We start from the raw sequence: 27544 nt of genomic DNA on the forward strand, positions 1-27544 counted from the left end.
ACAAATTTTTCTGTATAAGTGTGCGTGTTAAAAGTGGAATGTTGATCCATAAATAAAGTATTCTCTTCTGCTAGTATTGACTATTTTGCAAGGAACGGGAAATGTGAGTTTGCACTACTGAGCTCTTAATTTCAAATTTTAAAAATTGAAATATATAATAATATAACAAAGACTAGACGTGATTATAAATGTTCACCATTTTTAAATTGGCGGCAAAAGAAAAGAATTGCCCTCTCGTTTCTAATAAAATAACTAAAAGTGAATGTTTTGAACTGCCATCTGGTCGATTAGAGTGGTAATGTGTGTGGGGTATATTCTACTTAAATCGGCGAATAATGTTTCCCTCAATTGAAAATTTTTACACGAATGAAACCCATTGCCAATGATGGATGCCAATGGCAACGGAAGGCGTGGGTTTCCAAAGTTGAAAGATATTCTAAAGAGACAAATGCAGGACTCGGATGTGAGTTCCCATTTTTAACTAACTTGCGAAATTATGCCCCCTTGATTTCCTATGTTGTATCATTTGCGTTTACGTTTGGTGAAAGTGAAATCAAATTTTCATGTTGTAGTTACTTCGTAACTGATGAATATGGGATTTTGTATAAATAAGATTTTTGTTGATTTCCTGATATAGGGAGGCGCGGAATGCCAAGACCTTGATTTTATGTACGATGACGCGGACTGTCATGCCAATGAGATAGCAGAGTTATACAGCTACACCGAACAGCCTGAATTCCAGCTAAACGTGAAGGTTTGTAGGGTGGTTAACGCTTGCCTGAAGCAGCGATAGTGGTCACAATTTTTCCTATATTCACTTTTCGTAGGCGTTCGAAGACTTAATGCAAGACTATAAACTCAATCCTTGCTGGCAATCCCTGAGTGAAGCTGAAAGAAAGTCCGTCGTCATGAAGCTGCTGGACCATTTAGAATTCCTTGACAAAAGCATGAGGATGAAAGCTGCGAGGTGCCTGCTTTATTTGGCCCAAGTTAGTTTCATTAGTTTCTCCACCCTGTAGTAGTAGTAGCAGATCTCTCTACCACGGGGGAATTTTTTTTAGAAATTACATCCTTATAATTTATTTTATCCATAAAGTAATTTTCATTCTCCAACGGAGTATCAACATTTGATTAATGTTCCATTCAATATTTTGGAGGCTGATACCTGTTGTTTACCTTTTGCTATAGGGCTGCTGGGCAGAAGTTCAGAGCGATGAAGAGCAGCAGCAGTGGGCGTTTGAAAACGTTCTTTTGCTGTACAAGAGTGGAGTTTTTTCCTCTTTTGTGGAACTTCTAAACATCGAAACAGAGTGAGTGTAGAAATGCTGGTCATCATACATTTGTGTTGCCCTTTGTGATGTGTTCCACCTCCACAAATTAGCATTTATTTAAGATCTTTACAATGTTTAAATTGAACTTTGTGAAATGTATGCAACGTTCAAATATTTTAGGGTAACATTTTCTTGGAAGTTGGAGGACTTTTCAATGATCGACAATTAAAACCTTTATGTTATACTGTGTATGGTCAATGTTCAATGAATTTTAATCTTAATTCTCTAAACATTTATATTTCAGTAAGGCAGGATGTTATGCCCCCCTATATTTCTGGTGATTGTTGTCACAATAATATAAACAGTTCTCTGAAAAAATTGTTATTAAATGTTCAATGTAATGTTTTATATGATCCATTGGAATGTTTTTCCTGAATGAAAATTTGCTAATATACGAGGTTAAAATTTTAAGCAAAAAGTATGTGCAAAATTATTACTTGTGATTTAATTCAAGTAATTATTGCATTTGTTCCTAACATTTCTCCTCCATTGACTCGAAGATTCCTCTAGGGTGAAATAGTACTAATGGGGCCTGTTTGTTTAGATGATTGGAAGGTTACAATGTTTTGAACTCATTATGTTCCTTCAGTCTTTCCGGCCTGTGCTCATACCCACTTGCCCAAGAACACCCTGGTATAAAGATATCATGCATAGGTCTTTTCTTCATCAAACAAAGATAATGCTCTGATGTGGTGTCCCAGAAATTATCATGAATTCTTCTACATTAGACACTTTATACGAGGGTCATCCGGAAAGTAGTACCCGTTCGTGAAATAAAAAGACAAAAGTAAATATTAACAAACATAAAAAATTTTATTTGAAAGAGGATACTTTAAACTACTTCTCAACATAATCTCCAAGCAAATTAAGGCATTTGTCATAACGTGTGACAAGTTTCTGTATTCCTGCTGCATAGTCCTTCGCCGCCAGCTCATTGAGATACGCGAGGGACCCATCTTGCACAAATTTTTGCATAATGCAGATGGTGTTTAACAATTTCATGAACAATTGTTCGAGAAACATTGGGAAAATGCTCACAGATGTCATCAATTGTGACGCGCCGATCGTTCCTCACGAATTCGTCAACTGAGCTCACCAGTTGGTCTGTAATGACAGACGGTCTCCCCGAACGCTCATCGTCGTGTGTGTTCCCCCTCCCCATGTTGAAGTTGCGACACCACCGCCGAACAGACGACTCGTCCATTACATTGTCTCCATACACCTCCTTTAATTGGCGATGAATATCACATGGGCGAATGTTTCTTGCATTGAGGAATTTAATCACTGCCCTCACTTCACAACTGGCGGCGTTCTCAATTTTTTTAAACATTGTAAACAATCACAGAAACAACACAGGCAATGCTAGCGTCACGCAACTTGGCTCAGAGAAGGCAGACAAGCCACTGAAGCTATCTGACCTCGTCCAGCGGCTACTCGCGTCGTCAGCACTTCATGCGGCACGAACGGGTACTACTTTCCGGATGACCCTCGTATTTAAGATCAATATGAAAAAATGATGAATTCTTACCTTTGTGTTTTCTTTATCATTTGAAATTTTTACCCTCAGGAATATAAATATCCATGAATGCTGTGATCATTAAAGGCCAATAGTGGATGCTTATATGTCATGATAAAAACATTTTTTCAAACCCCAAATCCTGTAGTTTTCTCATTGCCAACCAAACCGTTGTGAGCCTGGGCATTGTCCTGGTGAAAGATAATTTTTTTCATCCATGAGCCAGGCCTCTTCTCCCAAATTTTTGCATCCAGCTGGTCAAGAAGTTAAGAGTAATATTCGTTTGTAATTGTTCTGCCTTTTTCATGTTAATCAATTAACAGGATTCCTTTCGCATCCCAAAACACACTGGCCATAACCTTTCCGGCAGATGCGATCGACCTCGCTTTCTTTGGCACTGAACCACCGGATTCCATCCCCTGGTCCAACTGCTCTTTCGTTTCTGGCCTGTAGTGGTGAACCCATGTCTCATCCATGCTGACAAATCGCAGCACAAAATCGGTCCGTTCACTCTTGAATTGGTCCGAACATTGGCGTGACAATCATTTGCGTATTTGGTTTTGAATCAGTATTCAGCAAATGCGGCTTCTACCTCTTGCAGAGCTTTTGCATCCCTAATTCTTTGTGCAAGATGTTTCGCACCCTTTCTTCCAATATTCGCACAGCTTTTGCTATCTCACTGACCTTCACTCGCCTATCTTCCAACACGATATCTTGCACCTTTTCGATGGTTTCCGGTGTGGTTGAGGTTTTGGGCCATCCTTCACGGCCGAAATCTATCCAAAACGAATAATTTTATGCCTGCACGAAATGCAAGTTTTTCCATTTTAACTAAAAACACAAAAGATGTTTACTGCAACAATGTGGGTAAACAAACTACTTGAGAGAACAAGTTGAAACTTGTCCCATGAACAAATGACACATGCGCCCAGGCAGGAATCCTAAAGTTTAAATTAAAAAGGCACTGATTGGAGTGCCATCTCTGTGTCAGGTTGAGAACTATTACCCTTACCCTTTTACAAGTCAAGATTTTCAGGCTGGTGAAATTATCTCTACTCATCTGATTTCATCCCTCAGTGCCGCTGGAAAATTTTTGCACCAGGTCCTGTGCTTCAGACTCAAGCACTACATACTTAAAATCACTTCAACACCATGTGGCCCTTACAAGGAAAATTATATCTAATAACAGTTTTGAAATTATTGACTAACTTAAAAAAATATCCATGAGCTCCTGTTTGTACATGGCGATAGCTGCCCTTGCTCAGTTTTTATAATTATTATTTAATTTGAATTTATGCATCATATTATTAATCATATGGGTTAATTACAAAAATCCAGTTGATGTTGTATTGTTGTACAGAAAGTAACCATAGACCTTTTTTTAACAAAATGGAAATTTTCTGAATATTCAAATATGAGGGTATGTTCTGTTTGGTAAAAAATTGATCAAGTTTTTATATGTCTTATATTCGTAAAGGGTTAGCCATTTATTTGCACTAGTTTTAATACTATGGACCATTTGTTCCAGAAATAACACTGCTGCAACTACAGCTCTTCGTAAATTGGCAGTAAGTCTAGCAGATTCCACTGATCTACGGGTGATCTTGAGCGTTCTCTATGTAATGGTTGAAGTTATTAGAGTGATGCCAGAGGATGGCTCTGAAGACATTAAAAACCTCAAAGAAAGTTTTAAAGCTGAACTAGGTAATTTTGTGTGCTGTATAATATGTGTGGAAAAATATTGGTCCAATTCTGAGACGTATTTTTTCTTTCAGGATGTCACAATGGGGATGAAGTATTAGCGGTTAAGCTCTTGGGCATGGTTACACGTTTTTGCAGTGGCTCAGCTCCTCATTTCCCAATGAAGAAGGTGCTTTTATTGCTATGGAAAGTCATACTTGTGTCACTTGGGGGAATGGATGTCCTACGCAATGTGAAAAGTAAGTTAATTTCATTTCTTTTTGGGAAAGTTAGAAGTATATCAGCTAGGTATACTTCTGAATTCCTTCTAAAAGAGGTGTTGGAATGGTCGTGACATAATTAGATGTAGTTGTGACAGATATCCAGCATGATGATCAAGATGTAATTTTTTTATCTGCGTGTTGCCTTTAGGGGAAGATTTTTCATTTTCTTCTTGATTTTTTTCTTTCATTTTTAGTATTTTAATTTTATATTACATGGGAAAAAACATTGGTTCATATCCTGATTGTGCATGTCACATTTTCAAATATTTCCTATCCCAGGGAAAAATATGTTGTCATGGAAATGAGCTATTTAAAAGAAAGAATCACCCCAACATTCATTTCCTTAAATTTTGCACACTGCCCAAGTTCAGCCAAAGTTCATTGACATATCAAATGAAATGAATGGTCTCTTACCCATTCAACCAAATTCCACAAAAGCTGCTTGCATGGTAAAATGTACTGGGATGATGTTAATATATTTCAGTTATCACTAAGTAAGATTCCTCATTTTTTTGCATTTGCAGAATAAATATGAAACTATACCAAGACAAAAAACTAATTATTTAGAACTTATTGAATATCTATAAATTACCATGATAGAGAATGTGAGGGGGAACTAGGAATGCTGGCAGGTAGTGTGCATGCTGTCAGTTACCTGCATCAGTAGGCCATGCTGCTATGCTTCAGCCTCCCACTCCCGCAAAACACAATCATAAGATTTCAATGCTAGGTTCAATCCTTCCATGACTGTGTCTTACAAAGTTCAGATGATGACTGTGTGGGGTACTCATGTTACCCCTGCTAATTTTGATGGAAAGAGGTCCTGTTAAAATCTTATATATCCAGTTTTTTGTCTTTATTTTCACCACACTTGATCATTGGCAACTGCCCTCCTTTGCAGGTTCTGTCAACCTTCTACCATTGTTGTTCATTACAATGTTATTCCAAATACTTTGCATTGGGTTCCAGTGCATATTGTGTCATCATTAGCTTTATTCTCACCTACGGGTACAGTATAGGTCAGCTGGGTATTTTTATTACCTTCCCCATTGCCTCTCAAGACTAAGAAAAGCTTAATTTCTCCACTGCTGCTAATCCAAATGGGTAATTACTTTAATAAACTCCTGCTCTACTCTCCGTTTGTAGGTGATTATTCTTGTAATCATTTTTTAATGAATCAGTAGTCAGAGGAAGTGTTTAAAAGCTTTTTCCCTTTGTCCTTCACGGTATAAGTGTGATTATGATTTTCTCTGTCAGCATTTTTGTACGAGGGTATCATTGATTATGCATCTCAATAAAATGATAGCTCATGGTCCGTACACAATCACCCACTATACCAAGTTCTCGTTTTTATCAATTGTGATTTAATAATCATCTATCAGGGCATTCTAATGAACTTATGGATATTTTACCCATCAATGTAGACATTTTACATCATGGTTATAAGAATATCAACTGGGAAACTATTAATAATAATTCAGCATAAAGTTTTATTACTTTGTGGGATTTTCATAGCATGCAATGCCATGTTATAATAATATGCTTACACATTTTTTGTTGGTCAGTCTTAGTGATGACTACCATAGTTCAATATAATGAAAATGACAAGTCATTGAAAAAAGGGAACACATTAAATACTGGGATGGGTTTTTATGTAATCTATTAATGCAAACATTAAAAATTATATTTTTGGTCTTTTTTAGCATTAATTTTTAACTAGTAAATACTCTTTATTGAAATTTGTTATGAGATGACAGATGTCATATTTTTAATCATATTTCTGATGCAAAATTACTTAGAGTCCATGTTTGTGAATATGGAATTTATAAAAATAGATGTGGCAACCTTTTATTGTTATGCTGACAAATGATAGAACTAACAATCTGATGTGGGCAAATGAAAACACCCGTAAAACTTCAATTGCTCATATCCTGTCCATCACCTAAAATTTTCATCAAGAATATATTTAGCATAATCATCATGTCCTTCTTGACACCAATTTATTTTGGGTGGAAATGTATGACAGAAGGGTTAGTGGCAGAATATTTTTCATTTCGCAATAATCTCTGCAGTCAATCCTTTTTGATGACATATTGTCCGGTGAGTGTTATGCAAGTTAGGAATTTTCAGAACAGTTTTGTTCTCCTCAATGGAAACAATTTGGAATGGTGTTATGTATTTAAAGACACCCTTTGGATTAGGGTCAGACTTTGGCAATCAAACAATGCCTTTTTCTTCATCTAAGCTAGGGCCATGAGAACATTTGCGTGGGAATCATGTCTTGTGATGATCAAAAATATATGCTCCAAAATAATGATCCAATTTTATGATCTGTGGTGAACTTTTCACTTTTCTTCAGCTCAAACCATCATTTTTGGCTTTGTTACTTATGCCTCTCTCCATATTTTACAGTCCCTTTGATTTATTGCTTTATACTAGTGTTTCTGTTATTTCATGACGTGGTTAATAGGTTCAGCGAATGCATTCATCATACCGATGAAATTGGTAGAGTTAGATTGGGGGAGTGAGCTCCAACATATTAGTAGATGTTAATATTTGATTTAAACTGATTGGTCAGTCATCCATAAAATATAAAGTTAACTGCATCTGTGATTTGCAAAATTTCTTCTATATTTTTATTGAGTGAAAAACATGGAACACTGGCAGCTTAAGAAAATGGAGATGGCAGTATGTTGGTTTCAGTTGATGCCAAAAATCTGATTTCAGGTGATTATAGAGAACAAGCAGGACTGAGTCAAATGAAGGAAGACACAATGGAAGTAGCTAGAACTATGAGGGCTTCTTCTCCACCTGCCAGTGCTGCTGATCTCCTTGAAGCACAGAACCAAAAGAGGAACAGCAGGCCATTTCGGAGGGTTTGTATTTAGTTTGGTCTCATAAACAGTGAAGACAAGTGCTATTCAAGGAATTATGTCATTGATAAAGGCTATTATTAACAGGTCTCTGGTAAAGCGGTGGTAGTTTTCATTTTGCTAGCTATAGACCAAGAATTAGGATTGATTTTCTGGGTCCGTAGACTTAAAAATGGCTGGAAACTAAGCTTCTTTGTAGTTCATTGATTAATCCCTGTAGAGGATTATGTCGTGAATTAACTTCTAAATATTTACAAAGGGGCTTTGGTAGTCCAGGGGTAGAGTGTTGGACTACTGACTGGAGTGTCCGGGTTCGATTCCTGGGCAAGCTTCTCTGGGTATCCTCAGCTCCATGCAAGGTTTATGAATATTCAGGGACCAGATCTTCCCAGGAAACCATAGCTGGCCCAGGGAAAGGAACTGGTCCCCCTACTCTGATGTGTGAATTTTACATTCTGTCTGGCTTAGTATTGGGTGAACTCTACCTTCACCTACCAAACCAACCTTTGGGTTGATTACTGTGTTTATGGGTTATATATGCAAAATGTCTGAAAGAAAATTATGGTTTTGGTGCTGGAATTTGGAGATGATGTATCATTTGAGCCTCCGCAGTTTTGTGCTATTGTAAATTCCTTTTATCAGTATAAAATTTTAGATATATTGTTCTTCAGTCTGGCAGGAGAAACCCTGGTTATTCTGTCTGGGTATTCAGAGTGATGGAAGTAAATTAATTTCTTATGGATACACCTTAAGCTAATGCTCATTTCAATATCTAATAATGTTCTAGACTATACTGTACTTCCTGCCCCATGAGGCACTTTGTTTTACTCCAAAATGAGCTCTCAATTCAGCCTGCATCTTATGGGCTGGGGGTACATGTGTATAACTTTGACCCCTAAGTGCAAGCTGATTTGCCAGAAAAAGGCTTTCTATTAAGTATTTTTCCCTGCATCAGGCTTGGAAGATGATTGACTTTATTACAAATTTCAATAATATTACTGTTTTGAATCAGTAGTCAGCAACATAGTTTTAATATTTCGTGAGAACTATTTCCTAAATGAAGTCTAAACTAATCATCATTGTTTACTGTAGAACATTTAGTTTCAACTCCCATATGCAAATATGCATTGGGCTAATAGCGATGTGACCCATCTGCTAATGCATACATACATATATATTCGATCTGTTCCGATAAACTCGGATTCTATAGGCATTCCACCTATATAGGATGAAGATTTTGTAAATGGATTGAAAAGATTGCTTGTAATACTAATTTCGGTAATATTAATATAAAAACAGAAAATAAGCATTGCATAAAAAGTTAAATTGATAATAACCTCATGGGAACTAAAGATAGGAAATTGTCATACAGTATTGTTTATAAACTTGAATCATGAATTACGCTACAGAACATGGAAGAAAGGCAACTGGGGGATTGGGATGTTGCAGTGGCTAATGCACAGGCTTCCCATCTAGAGGGCCCTGGTTCAAATCCTGTAGACAACCAATGTTTTTCAGTGGTATTCTGATCCCTACTTGAGGTGCTTTGTGGAGAGTACTTTGAGTGAGTACGACATCTGTTGAATGGGACGTTAAACTGTGGACCCATCGGCACCTTTCGTCGAGAGTAGACTAATGCCGATGCCGTGCTTCTCGCCAGCCTTCCTCCTTTCCCATCCATCCTTAATGTTGGAAATAACCTTAGCTGTCGGTCACCCTAAAAACTACTACTAGCTGTTAATGTTTAGATTGAATTATTCAATTTATTTTGTAGTAAACGTTAAGATAAAAATACTTCCATCTTTTCTGTCTGATTGAAGTATTCTTTGTGAATTCTAACCTGAAAAATTCACACTGCGTCTTATGGGCTGGGAAATATGGCGACTTGAGTTTTTTATTTTCAGCATATGCCAGAGGATGTGGTATTTTCAGAAAATATCATATTATGTCAACCAGTGTTTGTCCAACCATTCTGGGAGAAAGCAGACTTTCAGTGTTCACTGAACATGATGTGTTCCATGCCAAAAGAATTAAATTATGTGCAAGGTTTGGAAAGGATAAATTGAGCTTCTTATGGCCTCTTTTGTTGACCGACTATGTTAAGTAATATTTCCCTAAGCCATTAATGATTTTTTACACCACTGTAAAATTAAAAAAGGAGGGAAATATTGAGAAAGGTGTGGTGATTTATGGGGAAAGTTAATTCCTTGCCAGTGATCAGACACACATTCAAAATACTAAGACATTCACATTTACACGGGGGTGTTTCCCAAATAGGCTTACAAGGAAATTAATCCTTTGGCCAGGGATCGTATTTGGGAACTTGGAAATAGACATGTAGTCACACTGGTTAACCCAAAGTGGTTTTCAGGGGACTTTTTCCCTCGCCAGGGACTGGCTCTGGACAACCTTAACCACTTACGTGTTAACTAGGAAGAGACCCAATAGGCTTATGAAGAAATTAATCCAGATGCCAGGAACCTAATCTGGGGGAATGATACATCTACCCACTCACTCACATTGGTATTACAGAAAAGCAATACAAACACTCAGGAGTATGCAGTGGGCAAACCACTGGATGGCCTGATGGTGTTGTCAAAACAGAAAATGGTCGGAAGTTAAGCCCTTCAGTCAAAAAAAAGACACCCAACGAAAGTGAAGGACGAAGGCAAAATATCACGTAAAAATAAGGAATCACAATGGTGTGAAAAGGGGATATGCATCTTTAAACCCCATGGTGGTACTCTTCAATGCTCTGAAGGAGAAAAACCACTGTGGCACTAAGTTGAAGAGAATCGAATTGAGGAAACCCGGGGTATATATATAGGTGAGGGTAGGAGGGAGGGGAGGAAAAGAGAAGGGGACCCTTCACTTTTCAATGAATGACTGTTGGAGAGAAGAGGCAAAGGGTCATTCTGGGATGATAGGGGAGAGGAAGATGGGTGGGGTGAAAGTGAATGGCGACTACATGAACGTTGCGAAATGTAGGATAGTGTTTAAAATATTTGGTTAAGGTGATGCTAAAGAGAGATGGGTGCTGAATTGCTATTTATGAGATGGTTTTTGTATTTATTTAACTACTTATGGCTTAAGGAAGTATTACCTAATCCAGTCGGCGTACAAAGTTTTTGAAACAAAATTATACATATTTTGTTTGGGATCTTGAATCATCTTCATCTTTTCCTCTATCGTGAAATGAAGCAGCCAGGAATGCACTCAATTTTTCAAAACAAAAAATAATTGAAATAATTACTTTATTATTTTATGAATTCCCTATTCTTTTTTAACTAAAAAGCTGTTTAAGAAGCCAAAGCCTTTCAGGGCTGCCTCAGCACAAGGGAACAAAAGCAAGTCCGCTGGCATGACATCAGGACTATGGTGGGGGGGGCATTGTTGGCACCTGGTGTTTGGCCAGGAGCTCGTAACATGTTATGGCAAACACTTTCGGCCCGAGCTTAGCGCACACTTTCCTAATTGCTAAATCTTCAGTAACAATGCAAAACACACAAGTAGGAGACAAGTTCAGTTCATTGGTGACCTTCTTGATACTCAATTGACGGTCAGAGTCCAACAATTGTGGAACACGAGCCACATTGTTGTTGGTTTTGCTGGTTGACAGCCTCCCTGAGTGTTGTTTGCCGTGAACCTCTTCCCGGCCCTTCTCAAAGGCCTTTAACCACCTCGAAACTAGTGAGTAGGCCAGAGCGGAGTCCCCGTAAGTCTCACAAATCATATTGTTAGTCTCCTCTAGAGATTTTTTCAGTTTAGCACAAAACTTAATTGCATAATGTTGCTCGATCATCGATTCCATTTTTTTCGTGACTCAGTCAGGGCACAGAGGTTTACAATACTGATGCCCTGCCATTTCTACAGCTTGGAGAGCACTGAGACCAGTTTCGTGGTAAAAGTTAGCGCTGCCCTCACCTCCTCCGAGTGGTTTGATCCCACTCCGATGAGTGGTGTGGGAAATTCAATTGCATTACTTTTGGAACGTACAATTTAGCACTCCATTGAAGGCCCATGAAGTTTCTGAATAGTAAAGAAGCTGGGGTTTAAGTTTCAAACGGCCACCTGCATTGGCACGAAATAGTAGCATGATACGACCTTTCATTGGCTTCTGGTTGGGAAATGCATTGTCCTGTGTGACCCTGACCTTGGCATTTTCTTAACCAGTTCGGTGAATATTACTTTCACCTTCTCAAAAATGATATTCTTGTTAATAGTGTTGTCTTGCAATTACTTTTCATTTATCCATATGAGAAGCAGCCTTTCAATGTTTTTGGTAATATGTAACTATCATGTAGATATTCTTGTCACTTGTCTTGAATCATCAATCTCTTCAAGCTTGTTCTTGTTCTGGAGTATACGATACACACCTTTTTATCGCTTTTCAATGATTTAAACTTTTCATTTCTACTGTTATGTTATTCTTTTATGGCTGTCTTTTTGCTGCTTTTTTTCAGAGACATTTGTAAAACTATACACAAAATATTATCAAACTTTGCACCCGAAAAATCATATACGTCTGAACACTAGTTAGGAAAAATGTGATCACTGGCAACCCTGAGGTGCTATCGGGATGAGTGCTGATGGAAGGAGCAAACGTCCATCATTCCTGGGATTCCTTTCCCCTTGTCACTCGTCATGCTAATTAATTGTTATCTGAGGTGCTTGTTGAGCAAGGTTCCATTGTATTTGAAGTATGATAAATGCATTAAATACAACTAATATTTAAATCTGATAGAACTAAAGTAGTGAAATAAACTCCCTCGCCATGTCATTTATTTAATAATTCAGCATTACATTTCAGAAATTACTCCACTTGGCTTGACTATTGCCTAGAATTAATTCGTTACTTAATATTGCAGAGTTTGATGAAGCAGAGTTCACTTGATGAGCCTATGGGAGTTGATTTGGAGGCAAATGACCAGTCAGATGATGAGTTGAGGGAAATCGAAGAGCGTAGAGCACTTGAAGAAGCAGGGGAGCTTCCACAGCCACCCAGTCCTCGGCCATTAACCCCTGTCATATCAAGGATGAAAGGTAAGAGTAGTACTAGAAACAGTTTTTATAGACGTCAGACATAGCCTCCTGAGGCCAGGAGGATCACTGCACAAGTGACGGCACTTATTTTTCTTCCAGCAAAAAGTAGGAACTGCTTATGCTCTACTGGAAATTTAAAATTGCAGTCAAAGTGCTTCAGCTGATATTTTTAATCTTATCCAGGGTGGAGCGAGTAATTTGTTTGCAATCATATGTGCAGCAACAACCATGATCAAGAATGGACACATTTGGAAAAATGGTTGGCATTTGTGGAGCATTGTTATTTGTCTTTATTTTTCATGAAAATGGTTGACTAACATAAGTTATGGTCAAGGAGCCATACTGCTTCTGGGAATTACCATTGCATAGGTGTGTTTATGGAAAACTATTTTGCCCCCAGTCTTGGAAGCGTCTTCAGGTTGAAGTGATCTTCGTTGTGATTTGGCATACACATTTGAATAATTTATGGTCAAGCAAAGGGAGTCCTCCTATTTCACGTTTCATCAACCTTTGTTCTACTCTGGGAGGGAAAAAGGTGCACTCAATAGGTATAATGTGACAAACATTTTGGGGCATTGGCCTTGAATGCTTGAATAAATCACTTATTTAATTCACGAAATAAGTTGAAGTACTAATTCTCTGTATAGTCATTTTATGTGCATTGTTCAGTAAGTCCTTTGGAAAATAGACACGCATTATTGTGAATAGATTTTTTATTTATTTTCGAAATAATCTCCATGTAACTTAATACTTTTTCCCAGGATTTCTTTGCCATTTTTAAACTGCTCAAAAACATAATTTTGGAAAGTCCTCAAAATGGGCATCTATGGCCTTGTTGGACATGAATCACTTTCCGCTGATCCATTTCTTCGGGTATAAAAAGTCACATGGGGCCAAATCTGGTGAATATGGTGGTTGTAGTGATTTTGGAGAACTTAAATTACACAAATTTTGCCGTAGAAACTTTACAAGTTTGTACTCGTTAATTGCCTTGATGGAAGAGGATTGTTTCTTTGCCAAATGAGGGTTTTTTCTTGATTTCTTTGCTCAATCAGTGCAATAACGATGCATGATACTCTCCATTTATAGCTTGCCCTTAATCAATGCAGCTGATTCCGCACGTATCCCGAAAAGCTGTAACCTTCACGTTTTTGGTTGATTTACTGTCTTCGCCTTCTTCCGAGCCAGATCATCTCTAGAAACTCACTATTTCGACTGTTCTTTTGAGAGGTTAGTGATGTATCCATGTTTGATCCACATGTAATGATGCAGAAAGTCATCAGGATTGCAATGGGGAAGTACCTAACAAACCTCCGAATTGGCCACAAAGTTGCATTTATTCTGCATTGAGAGCAAATCCATCGTGCCGAGATTTTTGTGATCTGCCTGGGGCCTCAACTATTTTGCGAACTTTGATTTGCTGATCACTGAAAACCATATGGATTTTGTCTAATCATTTGTAGGAAGTCACTTCTGCTAAACATTCCAAATGATGTTCATCCTTTTTTTGGATGCATGGAAAAAATTAAACTCAATTACTCAATTGTGAACAGTCCGAAACACAGGAGTAGGTGTGCTGTGAACTTTATCTAACTCTGCTGTTATCTCTTTTGTTGTTTTGACTTTTAAATAGAATAATCACAGCACTAATATTTTTTTCAGTTTGCTCAATAAACAAAGTTTTTTAGCTTCATTCAGCTATGAAAATGAAACCACTTGATGGATATAACTGACACTTAAACAGCTGCCTAGTGAGAGATGAGGCTTACTGAAAGCAAACATTTTCTCATTCAATGAGTGGCATCTCTTGGATTTTCTAAGGAATTATTGGACAGCCGATGTAATTATATTACCCATTTGCCTCAGAAACAATCAAGAAGTTATGAGTAGCAGATTGACTCAGACAAATATATTGATTTATCATTTTGTAACTTAATATTTCACATGTGGAACTTCTCTTCAAGGTAATCCTAAGAATGTTCAATCTGTTATCACTATGCTAGGCACTAGAAAGTGTGATTATTTATTTAACAATTAAAAATTTGTTCAGCCCCTGTGATGTAGTTCTCGACTCTCATGGCTCGTCAGTAGGTTTGATGATATGCCTGTTGAAGATAGAAATGCTACAAATTACTGTATAAAAGAATTTCTTCCACATTTTCATAATCCCTTACGCAGTTTCACAGGAATATTGTCTACCCCCATGACCTCATTAGATTTCATCTCCCTTGATGCCCTTTCAATCTCACCATCAAGTAAGCCTGGACCTAAACCATCCTCATCTGCAGTATACTCTCATTCTATGTCTAAGCTGTTTATATGATATAGTTCCTCTTCATATTTTTGCCATCTTTCCCGAGTCTGACCTGGTTCAAATAATATTTTTCTCATGTTATCTTTCAAGTTTTTTATGAAGGTGTTATCTATTTAAGGACTTCCATGGGCTCCTAAAGTGAGGCAAAAAGATCTCGATCAATTCCTAGAGAGCACTAGACAGAAATTTGTTGGATTTCCACTACTCGGTGACCGGGACTCACTTGCAGGTCTTCCTCAACCAATTCATGAAGGAGTGAAAGTTCTAAAACAGGTATTTAAGATGTTCTGAGGATATCTGATTTTGTGGATATATATATATATATATATATATAGATGTGGGTCGCGGTAGTCCAGGGGGTAGAGCATTGGCCTGCTGACCGGAGGGACCCGGGTTCGATTCCCGGGCTAGGCACTCTGGGCACCTGCAGCTCCACCCAAGCTATGAGAATTTTCCGGTACCAGGTCTTCCTGGGAAACCATAACCAGCACAGGGAAAGGAAGTGGCCCCCATACCCTGGTGTGTGAATTTCACACGCCGTATAGGGCTTAGTACTGGGTGAACTAACTCTACCATCACATACTAAACCGACCTTAAGGTTGATTACTGTGTTTATGGTTTACATATATAGATATATGTGTATTTATATATATGTATATATATATATATATATATATGTGTATTTATATATATGTATATATATATATATATATATATATATATATATATATATATATATATATATATATATGTATATATATATGTATATATATATATATGTATATATATGTGTATATATTTATATGTATATATATGTATATGTATGTATATGTATATACATGTATATATATGTAGATATATATACACACACGTGTATGTATACATATATGTGTGTATGTAAGTATGTATATATATATATATGTATATGTATATATATATATATATATATATATATATATATATATATATATATATATATATATATATATATATATATATATATATATACATATATATATATATATATGTATATGTATATATATATATATACTACCTTGATCAAAAAGTTCCCGGAATAACCACCGTGTGGCGCTCCCATCGTTCCGATTTGAGTTCTGTTTTTTTTGTTAAATTGGTACATCTGTTGTTGATATTCCCTTTAAATCTTAGTGTCATAACTTGACATTTGCAAAAGTTACGTAGCCAAGAGTACATCTATCTCTGTGTGTGTTGGCGATTTTTTACAATTTCAGAAATGGATTTAAATTTGCAACAACGAACTTGTATTAAATTTTGCGTAAAAAACGGATTTAGTGGCGCACGGACGTTGGAAATGTTGGAAAAGTGTTTCGGCAACGATTCTCTAAAAAAAACGGTCGTTTACCAGTGGCACGAGCGGTTCAGAAGTGGTCGTGAGTCAATCGAAGATGATGAACGCAGTGGCAGACCATCGACATCGAAAGTCGGTGAAAAAATTGTTAAAGTAAAAGAAATGTTGGTCAATAACCGCAAATTAACCATCAGAGAAATAGCGGAGGACTTGAACATTGCCTATGGATCCGCCCAAGACATTGTGGTTAATGATTTGGGTTTCCGTCGTGTAGCAGCAAAGTTGGTTCCAAAAGACCTCAATTTCATGCAAAAAAGAGACCGTGTTGACGTCGCAAAAGACATGATTTGCGAGGCTGAATCCGATCCCACATTCATCAAAAGGATCATTACTGGAGACGAGACGTGGGTTTATGAGTACGACACGCAATCCAGACATCAGGCAAGTGAATGGCGTTCACCAAATGAGCCGAGACCAAAAAAACCACGTCGTTTTCAGTCAAAAAAGAAGGCAATGCTGACGGTTTTCATGGATTACAACGGTGTAGTGCATCATGAATTTTTGCCAGAAGGCCAGACAGTAAACAAAGAGTATTATTTGGGCGTTATGAGACGTTTGCGTGAAGCAATTCGCCGAAAGAGACCAGAAATGTGGGCAGAAAAGTCGTGGATTTTGCACCATGATAACGCACCGTCGCACAGTGCTATCATTATTCGTAATTTTTTGACGAAAAATGCAACAAATACCATCCAACAGCCACCGAATTCACCTGATTTGGCTCCCTGTGACTTCTTTCTGTTCAATCGAGTTAAAAAACCATTACGGGGAACGCGTTTTAGCAGCCGAGAGGAAGTAATGGAAAAATCGCAGGAAGCACTGATGGACATACCGAAAACCGACCGTAACTTTTGCAAATGTCAAGTTATGACACTAAGATTTAAAGGGAATATCAACAACAGATGTACCAATTTAACAAAAAAAACAGAGCTCAAATCGGAACGATGGGAGCGCCACACGGTGGTTATTCCGGGAACTTTTTGATCAAGGTAGTATGTGTGTATATGTATATATATATATATATATATATATATATATATATATATATATAATATACACATATATATACACTACCTATAACTAACATGACCAGCCTATATATGTGCATAAAATTCCATATATATGCATAAAATTTCATAGTGGCTGAACATGTTAGTTCTTGCAATACTTTGTGAATAGTTTTACCTGTACAAAATACTGTTGCCATCTCAATAATGTATATTTCAAGGCATTTCTCATAGTTGAAGCATTTTTGTTTCAATTAAAAATGTAGGTAGAAAGAAGTAGCATTAAAGCCTTACCCATGCTAGTGTTAGGTACCAAGAAGGCATCACTATTTCTGATGCAAAAATTAGGAGTCCTTAACCGTACTTGCCAGGTTTCAATTCCATATAATAGTCAATGTTAGCTCCTTAGTCTAAGAATGGGTCTTGATGCATTCAAATTTAAGTTGTATCCTTATTTTGATGAACCACAAAGTAATCATAGTTGTAAAGAGTGCAAAGTTTCATTTTTTTTGTGGGAATTAAAACATTTCAAAAATGTATTTATATGGTTGAAGTGAGAACATCCATAGTTAACAAATTGGATATTTAGTCTGCAATGAAATACAATGTATGAGTAATACAACTTTATGCATATCTTTGGCAGCACATGTACACATCTTTGGCTGAAGTTCAAGTGCAAAGAGAAGAGGAGCTAGCAAGAAATCCTGTTTCTAATCCTGAAATTGATGTTCCTATGACGCCAGTTGAAATTCTCTATCAGGTTCGTAACTACTTTATTCAAAATAAAAATAGTAAAACTTTTTTGTTTCCAAGTTGTACTGAATTGTAACAATCGTAATTTTTTCAGGCAATGGTTCCCAACTTATCACAGTACATGATTGCCCTTCTCAAAATCTTACTTGCTGCAGCACCAACCTCTAAAGCTAAAACAGATTCAATCAATATAATGGCAGATGTTCTTCCGGAAGAAATGCCGTTAGTAAACTTAATTATTAGCCTACAGATGCAGAATTTAATACTAAATTTGGTATGGTTAATCCAGGTTTCTTTTCATAATGGGAGTTATTTTCTCATTGCAGGATGACTGTCCTTCAGTCAATGGAACTTGGCATAGATGTAAATCGCCACAAGGAAATAATAGTGAAAGCAGTCTCTGGAATATTACTGCTACTTTTGAAGCATTTTAAGTTGAATCACATTTATCAATTTGAATTTATGTCTCAGCATTTAGTATTTGCTAACTGCATCCCCTTGGTTCTAAAATTCTTTAACCAAAATATCACAGCATATGTTGGTGCAAAGAATGTGTAAGTATGTCTTTTATAAAATTTTTTCTATTATTTGGAAGTATGCCCTTCTTTTTAAACCCTGCCGACCCCAGTGGCGATGGGGTAACGTCCTTACCTGCCATTCTAGGGGTTGTGGGCTCGATTCCCATCTGGTTGAGTTTTCCTCCACTTAGGGCTTTGGTGTTTGTAAATGTGACCATTGATAAAAAATTGCCAAAATATGCTGTTTTCAGACTAATGTAAATAAATAAAAATACTCGTTCCTGGGGTACATACAGCCCTTTCGGAGTTGTTCTTAGTAATGAAGTCTTTGAGGCTCAGAAAAGGTGGCGCAATGAGACGTCATACCCCCAGTCAGCACTATGGGGTAAAAAAGATATCCTTTCCTCCAATAATAGATTATTTAAAAAAATTATAGATACCTATGTACTGTGAGATAAATTTATCAAAATATGTTTTATAAAAGTATTAGCTATGGTCCCACGACGTCATGACTCAATTGTTATGCGAAGGAAAATTTTCATCTTTAAATGTTGTGGGCACCAATTTTTTAGAGGATAATATTCCTTTTTTTGTTGTTATGGCAGTGTTTTCCATACTACTACATACGAGCTCACATATCATTGTGACTAATATTGAATTGCAGACTAGTTAACCATGAGTTAGATTTTGCTCACAGCTAGAGTTGTCCTCAGAATCATCAACTGAAGTTAGGGAGTAGGGCAGATGATTACTTAGGCGACAATCAGTTCGGAATTAGGAAGGGAACAGGAATGTGCGATGCCATTGCAATAATGAGATCACTAATTGAGAGGAATATAGAATAAAATCAGGACGTATTTGCCTGTTTCGTAGATTTTGAAAAGGCGTTTGATAGGGTGAATTGGGAAAAACTAATGAGTAAATAATGATTGCTCCGGTGCGAGGGGGGAACGGAGAGTCTGAATGGGCAGTTTTAGGAAGAGGTGTAAGGCAGGGTTGCCCATTATCACCGATGCTGTTCAAAGTATATGTCGAGGAAATGATTTAAGTGGCATGGGAAGAAAGGAGAGAGGAATGACAGCGGGAAATTTGTAAAATCAGTTAGGTTTTCCTGATGATCAAGCTCCAGTTTGTTAGTCAGCCAGGGGGTTGCAAGCTTTGCTGAGTGAATTGGAAACTCAATGCGATAGAGGTGGGATGAGACTCAACATAAATAAAACAAAGGCTATGTATTTTTCCTGAAAGATAAAGGTAATGTTACACATTGAAATGAGGGCAAAAACTAGGGCAGGTGGATCAGTTCATGCATCTTGGAAGTGTTTGAGACCAAAATGGTCAAATAAGTAAGGACATAAGGAGAAGGATTGCATTCCATGAAGAAGCTTTGTCAATGAGGAAGGAATTGACGAATAGGATGTTGTGTAATGATATTAAGAAAAGGCTCATTATACGAGGGTCATCCGGAAAGTAGTACCCGTTCGTGAAATAAAGACACAAAAGTAAATATTAACAAACATAAAAAATTTTATTTGAAAGAGGATACTTTAAACTACTTCTCAACATAATCTCCAAGCAAATTAAGGCATTTGTCATAACGTGTGACAAGTTTCTGTATTCCTGCTGCATAGTCCTTCGCCGCCAGCTCATTGAGATACAGGGTCACTCCTTCTTTAAGTTCTTCATCGCTGTCAAATCTTTTTCCTGCCAAAAAGTCTTTAAGCTTTGTAAAGAGATGAAAATCTGAAGGGGCCAAGTCCGGGCTATACGGTGGATGGTCGAAAGTTTCCCATTTGAATTGCTGCAAAAGTTTTTGTGTTATCCCAGCTGCATGAGGCCTGGCATTGTCATGAACGAGAATGACACCAGTAGACAATAGACCTCGCCGCCGATTTTGTATTGCCCGCCGTAATTTCTTTAATGTTTCACAATACGCATTGGCATTAATAGTGTCTCCACGGGCCATAAAATCAATAAGCAATACACCTCGTCGATCCCAGAAAATGGTTGCCATGAGTTTCCTGGTGGACAGAACTGTCTTGAATTTTTTTGGTTTGTTTGGTGAATGAGCATGATGCCACTCCATTGACTGTCGTTTACTCTCAGGTGATGCATAACAAACCCATGTTTCGTCACCAGTAATTATGCGAGTCAAGAAAGAGTCTCCTTCATCAGAATAACGTCCCAAAAACGTCAGTGCTGCAGCCATACGCTTGGTTTTGTGCTCATCTGTAAGCTTGCGAGGGACCCATCTTGCACAAATTTTTGCATAATGCAGATGGTGTTTAACAATTTCATGAACAATTGTTCGAGAAACATTGGGAAAATGCTCACAGATGTCATCAATTGTGACGCGCCGATCGTTCCTCACGAATTCGTCAACTGAGCTCACCAGTTGGTCTGTAATGACAGACGGTCTCCCCGAACGCTCATCGTCGTGTGTGTTCCCCCTCCCCATGTTGAAGTTGCGACGCCACCGCCGAACAGACGACTCGTCCATTACATTGTCTCCATACACCTCCTTTAATTGGCGATGAATATCACATGGGCGAACGTTTCTTGCATTGAGGAATTTAATCACTGCCCTCACTTCACAACTGGCGGCGTTCTCAATTTTTTTAAACATTGTAAACAATCACAGAAACAACACAGGCAATGCTAGCGTCACGCAACTTGGCTCAGAGAAGGCAGACAAGCCACTGAAGCTATCTGACCTCGTCCAGCGGCTACTCGCGTCGTCAGCACTTCATGCGGCACGAACGGGTACTACTTTCCGGATGACCCTCGTAATTTTGATATGGAGCGTAGTTATGTACGGTGCGGAAACATGGTCATTGAAGTGGAATGTTTGGCATAGATTGGAGGCTTTTGAAATGTGGGTATGGAGAAGGATGGAGAAGTTGAAATGGACAGAAAGGGAAACTAATGAGGAAGCGCTGGGTATGGTGGGAAAGGAGAAGGGGTTTTTGGAAGAAATAATGAGGAGACAGGAAAAATGGATGAAGGGCATATTCACCGGCTGTAGAGACGGTGATGGAGAGGAGAATGTTAGGGAGGTGAGGAAGGGGCAGGAATAGTATGGGGATGTTGGACGGGATGAATGTAGGAAGTATATGGAATTGAAGAGGGGCTTGTTTTTAGAGTAGGATTTTGGGTTGCATTTTGTAAGGAGAGACTAGATTTTTATTTATTTGGTAGTTGTGTCCATCCTAAACAGGCTTTAACCAGTAGATTACGTATAATAATAATAGCATTATAAATTGAAGTTAGAATTATTCCCTTGGAAGCAGAATCAACTCACATGGTTGGCATTTTAGTCCCTTAATTCTTGCCAAAAACCTTTTTGCTTTGTGATTCTCATCCAATGTTCTATCATAATCATGTGATGGTTTCTATTAATTTATAACTATGCCTAAGAAGTAGGGTGGATTCCCTTTGTATTTAAAAAATCCAGAGATGTTCAATTCATGTATATACTAGATCCAAGAACTATGGAGTTGTTCAGAGAAACATTGACTCTATGAGTAAATGGCTTGAAGTTAATTTGGTGTTCATGAAGAATTAGAAAATGGCATTTGTTTAACTTCATCCCCACCAAAGAAAAATTTTAGCCTCTCCACTTTTGAGGGTAAATTTGTCCTCTCGTAAGTGGTCTACTGTGATGAAATTTGTTGGGATTCATGAGAGACTATCCCGGGAAACTCATGTTGATAAATCAAGCTCTAAAGTTGTCATAGCATGTTACCTCCTTAGAAAAATATTGACCCTGGTTGACTAGGGTACAGCTCTCTCAGTTTATCATATGAAGGCACTCACTTCATTACATGCACCTCTTTATGCTGCAAAATGTTCAGTGAGAATGCTAGGTCAAGTTACAAGGGTATATAGTTGTAGACGTGACTTATAAAAATTTAAAATTTCAACTGCACCTACGTGTATATACATGTATTCCATTATTATGCCGTAACACATAGCCATGTTCAATTTGATAATCAATGCTGATATACATAGGCACAGCACAAGAGGTTGTTATGAATGAAGGATTACTGCCTATAACTCGAAAATGTTTGCTGAGAACCCTTGTTATGCCACCTTGGAATTCCTAAATTTATATAGAAAACTAAGTGAAATAGATGTTTTTTCATTTAAGTCTAAACATTACTTGTTCCTGTGAGGGCATCAATGCTAATGCAGTGGATGAATTCATGTATCTCTCTGTCGATAAATAATTTAATTCTGATATACCCTGTTACTGCTCCAGTTTACTGTTTTTTATTTGTGGCTGGACATTGGAATTCAAATTCTAATTACGATGGGGGATCAGGTTGGTGTGGTGGCTAAGGTACTGGCTGGCCACCCAGAGCACATGGGTGTGAATCCTGGAGACAGCAGATATTTGTCAGTGGTATCCCAATTCCTACTTGAGGTGCTTTGTGGAGAGCACTTTGAGTGAGTACGCTGTCCGTCAGATGGGACGTTAAAACGTGGACCCCTTGGCACCTTTCGTTAAGAGTACCCACCCATCCACCTTTCCTATCCTTCGCTAAGGGCGGAAATGAATTTATCTCTCAGTCACTTCCCCTAAATCTACTACTACTCTAATCACAATGAATTGCTTTTTCTGCAATATTTGCAATCAGTGTGACATGTTCAATGCATGCCACAAACATTCATGTATTATCTCAATTGATGAAACTGTATTTCTTTAACAGCTCTAAGGGTATTTCAGACGTGTTTTTCCCATGTAAGTGTGACACTTAGTCTTTTCTGCTTGTGCCTACTAACTTTCTGTCTTTCGTTGTGAGATTAATTGGATTTCTTTTTCCGACACTGCATAATTACGTATTTATTTCTTAAGTGGTAACCTCAATCACTGCTTATTTCTAGAAGACACAGAAGGGGACCAAACTATGAGAAAAAGTTTGTTAGGTGTTGAGAGTTAGGAAATTAGAAAATATAAAGCAGGAGGTAGAGGGAGGGATTGTAGATATTTTAGGGCTGTGTGAGATGAAATAATGGAAGGATAGTGGGGATTGTTGGAGTGATAGTTATAGAGTAATACGCAGTGGAGGGGAAGAGAGCCAGTGAGGGCTGGCAATAATATTTACCAAAGAGTTAGGGAAGTATTGTAAATGTAGAGCAGGCAAATGATAGAATATTGTTAATAGAAATAAAATCTGAACCAATGGACTTGGTCTTTGTTCAGTTCTATAATGCATAAAGAGCTAAAACTGTAAAATAAACCGAGCCGTGAAACTTAAACAGATATGAGGCATGGTGGAAGAAGCAGTGTGTGAGGATATGGAGAGTGTACAAATGAAGGGAGGAAAGGGTGTACTGTACAGAAAGATGGAAGAACTATCAGGAATTAAAAAAGAGAAATTCTGGGCACACAATTAAGATATAACTGGAAAATTATTTATTGATTAAGGAAAGACACAAGAATGAAGGAAAGAATTTATGAATAAACTCTATGGTAAAGACATTTTGCCAATAGGTTTAGGCATACTTGTAGCAAGTGAATATAATGTAGATGAGGATAGCTTAGGTCCAGGCATGCTTGATGGCAAGGTAGAAAGGTAGTAGGGGAATTGGAATCAAATAAGGCTGTGGGGAGGGATTACATCCTTGGGGATATGCTTAAGGGATTAGGAGGTTATGGAGGGAAGAGTGTGTATGGACTGTGTGCACTTTGTATCATTTATGAGGGAGGAATGAGGGCAGACGTGGGTTCCATAAAGCCCATTTCAAAATTGTGATTTTTCTCACAAAAAACAGTTTAAAATATGTTCTTCAACCTCCCTATAGTACAGACCTATTGCCGTTTGAGCATTTCCGAAATGTGAGGAACACCTTTGTGTGAGAATTTTTTATATTCTCAGAAGCAGACAGGCGAACTGAACAAGTTTCCACTTGCAATGGCTGCTGCAATACTGGAGTCAAGTCAATGAAACTTGTGCCGCTTATAAATTGAGCTATTGAAATATAGTTTTTTTGCAATAATTATGTGAATTAAAATTTTTATCATCACACTTTATTGAGCATTCCTAATGGGAAGACCCTCCAAATCAATGTTCTGGATCATTGATCTTGATAATTTTAATTTCAACTTTTTTGAATGTTTTTGATTGTGATATCCCGGGGGTCCATTCCTCAAACATGCAAGTCAACTTCTTAGTCCTCATGCTAGGCTTGTAAGGAACCTCGTAATTTTGAGAGACCCGCTCATACAAATATTGTGTATTTATTTTATTGAATGTAATGTATGTCTGAAGCTGAAGTGTTGCTGGACATAGTAATGTATTTTCAATGTGAAGAGTTAATCGATTGCCTCCTGGTCTAAAGAGACCAGGAGGCAATTAATGCTTTCATTAATTCCATTTCTGTACATCTGTGACATGGGATATATTGAGTTTAATATTTGGTGTTTCCTTGGTTTCCTAGTTAATATATAAGATTTTTAGGCTTACAAGATGAAGTGAAGTTTGGGTAGCTACTTGGATTTTGTTAAGGACTTCTGGGATTACGATATGATGTGAATGTAATACATGACTTCAGTCATAAAAGCACTTAAAAATATTGATTTGACGTTTATCCATGTTTTCCTGGTATTTATTAGCATTTAAATCTATTTTCAATTTTTTAAAACTATAGAATTCCCATTTTGGATTTTCCATCATGCATCATTGGGGATCAACCCGAGTTAACAACAGATAGCCTTGAAATTGGTGATTATCAACGTTTCTGTTGGCGAAATATGTTCTCTTGTATCAATTTACTTCGTATTTTAAACAAATTGACAAAATGGAAACATTCTCGAATAATGGTAAGCATAACTTATTTAAATTTCTATTCTTTTAATTTTTCTGAAGCCTGGTCTTAAATAAGTCTGTCATAAATGTAAAGCTTTTATTGATACTCTTTCAAGTGAAAGTTAACACTGATTGAAAAAAGGTGTGACCCATTGTATCAACAATTTTGTTACATTGAATGTTAAGTGAATGTTTTAAGCATCAGGTGAAGTGTTTGTAGGGTTTAAGCTTCTTTAAACATTTATCCTATGGGCTTTATTTTCTTTTCATTGATTTGATTGTGACTAATCAAGCTGAGTGGGTCGTGCAATAAGTCCTTGGAAAAAAAAAGAAAATTTATTTTGGGTTGATTTTTTGTTTTTCAATTTAATCTCCTTTTAGCTCAATGAACTTTTTCCAGCATTCCTCCAACTTTTTTAAAGCCATTTAGAAATATTTTGGATGATTGGCGATGATATTCTTGTTTGATGTGATTTATTTTCTGCTGAGCCATATTTTTGAGTTTGCAAATAAATGAGAAAGTCAGTGGGGGCCAAATATGGGGAACAGTGAATTTTGTACTAATTCAAAATACCTTGTGATATGCTTGTGGCCTCAACTATTTTGCAGACTTTGAATTGTCGATCACTCGAAACCATATCATACATTTTGTCAGTCATTTCAGAGGAAGTCCTTCCACTGGATGTCCGGAATGATGATCATCCTTCGTGGGTGTACAAAAATGTACAAGTAGGATCGATAAATCACTTTATCCCCGAGAATGGACATTACTCTTTTAGTGGACCCTGTATTTCAACCAATCACAGTAATCATATTGTCTGTATGCTGTGAGAGCACAAAGCTGACTTCAGCATGGGAGGATTTTAGTATTTTTCATATCCTTTGTCGGTCATCCATTCAGCAGATATTTTTATTAATCCTCGAGATAGAGCTGTGATAGAGTTCTAGCTCCCTCTGATCAAGGATATTGCTGCTTTCATAATTTCTATTTTTAGTATTCTCTGATGGGACTACATTTTCATTGATTTCAGTCTTTCTATGTCTATTGACTTCACCACCCATGTCTTGGATCTATTGAGAATTATATTTCACCATATGTCATGATAAAGTCCAAGAAACTGTGGGAGAATATGCAACAGTGACTTTTAACGGAGTCATCTGCTAAGTGTGCATTACAATGCAGCAATTAAAGAGTGTAAAAATTAATTGCCTTGACTGGCATCCTGATCATAAGTTCAACCTGATAATTATTTCTGTGTTATCACAGTGATCTTCAGCGTATTTTAAATTTAATATTTTGCCATGGAGAGAAGGGAAATATTGGTGAAAGCACAGGTCTAAAATAACTCCTTTGTTTATTGTTGAATCTTCACTACCAAAGCTTGTTATACTACTGACTGTTTAATCCTGAATCTAAATTTTCGGGTGACTGAAACATCAATATGTAAACAGAAATGACAGAGAGAATGTTCCCTTTGACTTAATACTAGGATGTAGTTTGAATATTGTCCAGACAGAGTCATCCTGTCACCTAGAGCACTCAATTATAGCGAGGCTTTAAAACATTTGATCTCTGCAATATTAAGTGGTACTCTTTATCAATTGGGCAAAATTTGGTAGACAACACAGTTATTATATTAAATTCCCTTCTCTTCCACGCACTAGACTCCCATGCTCTGCTCCAAAGTAATAGTGTCACCAATCTTCCAACACTCATGGCTCTCGTGGAAATTAAGTTAAAAATAATCTAAAGAAATATTACTCAGGCAATGTTTCAGCATAATCTAAGTGTGGCTTTTTTCACTGACATGATGATCATGTGTGTTTCTGCCCCTAGGGAGGCACCATGCTCCTCTCTCTCCTTTACCTTTTTTCCTGTGCTTTTTTATGGCTTTTTTTAACCTTGATGTCATCCAACATTTTCAATCTCCATCTTCCATCTCTCTTCTCCCCTTTCCCCGTTCCTTCAAGTGCTTTTTCTAATATTCCGTCTCCTCTTGTTTCATGTCCCATCCAGTTTCCTTTTCTC

At 37.4% G+C, this 27544-nt stretch overlaps 1 protein-coding gene across 3 annotated transcripts in view; it reads left to right on the forward strand.

The window, feature by feature from the left end:
• The first annotated feature begins 288 nt into the window (after positions 1-288).
• The window catches only part of LOC139698328 (striatin-interacting protein 1 homolog), a 40773-nt gene continuing 13517 nt past the window's right edge, over positions 289-27544 (forward strand). For all 3 annotated transcript variants that reach the window (XM_071597231.1, XM_071597230.1, XM_071597232.1), the window contains exons 1-13: positions 289-463; positions 638-754; positions 828-989; positions 1189-1310; positions 4376-4551; positions 4623-4787; positions 7539-7687; positions 12553-12727; positions 15160-15314; positions 18079-18195; positions 18283-18410; positions 18515-18742; positions 25358-25529. In XM_071597231.1, coding sequence (XP_071453332.1) covers positions 383-463; positions 638-754; positions 828-989; positions 1189-1310; positions 4376-4551; positions 4623-4787; positions 7539-7687; positions 12553-12727; positions 15160-15314; positions 18079-18195; positions 18283-18410; positions 18515-18742; positions 25358-25529 — 1947 coding nt within the window. In that variant the 5' untranslated portion in view covers positions 289-382. The remainder of the gene's footprint in view (positions 464-637; positions 755-827; positions 990-1188; positions 1311-4375; positions 4552-4622; positions 4788-7538; positions 7688-12552; positions 12728-15159; positions 15315-18078; positions 18196-18282; positions 18411-18514; positions 18743-25357; positions 25530-27544) is intronic.

Source organism: Hetaerina americana, unplaced genomic scaffold (genome assembly GCF_022747635.1).
Source record: "Hetaerina americana unplaced genomic scaffold, ioHetAmer1.1.p SCAF_82, whole genome shotgun sequence".
NCBI classification, from domain to species: Eukaryota; Metazoa; Arthropoda; class Insecta; order Odonata; family Calopterygidae; genus Hetaerina; species Hetaerina americana.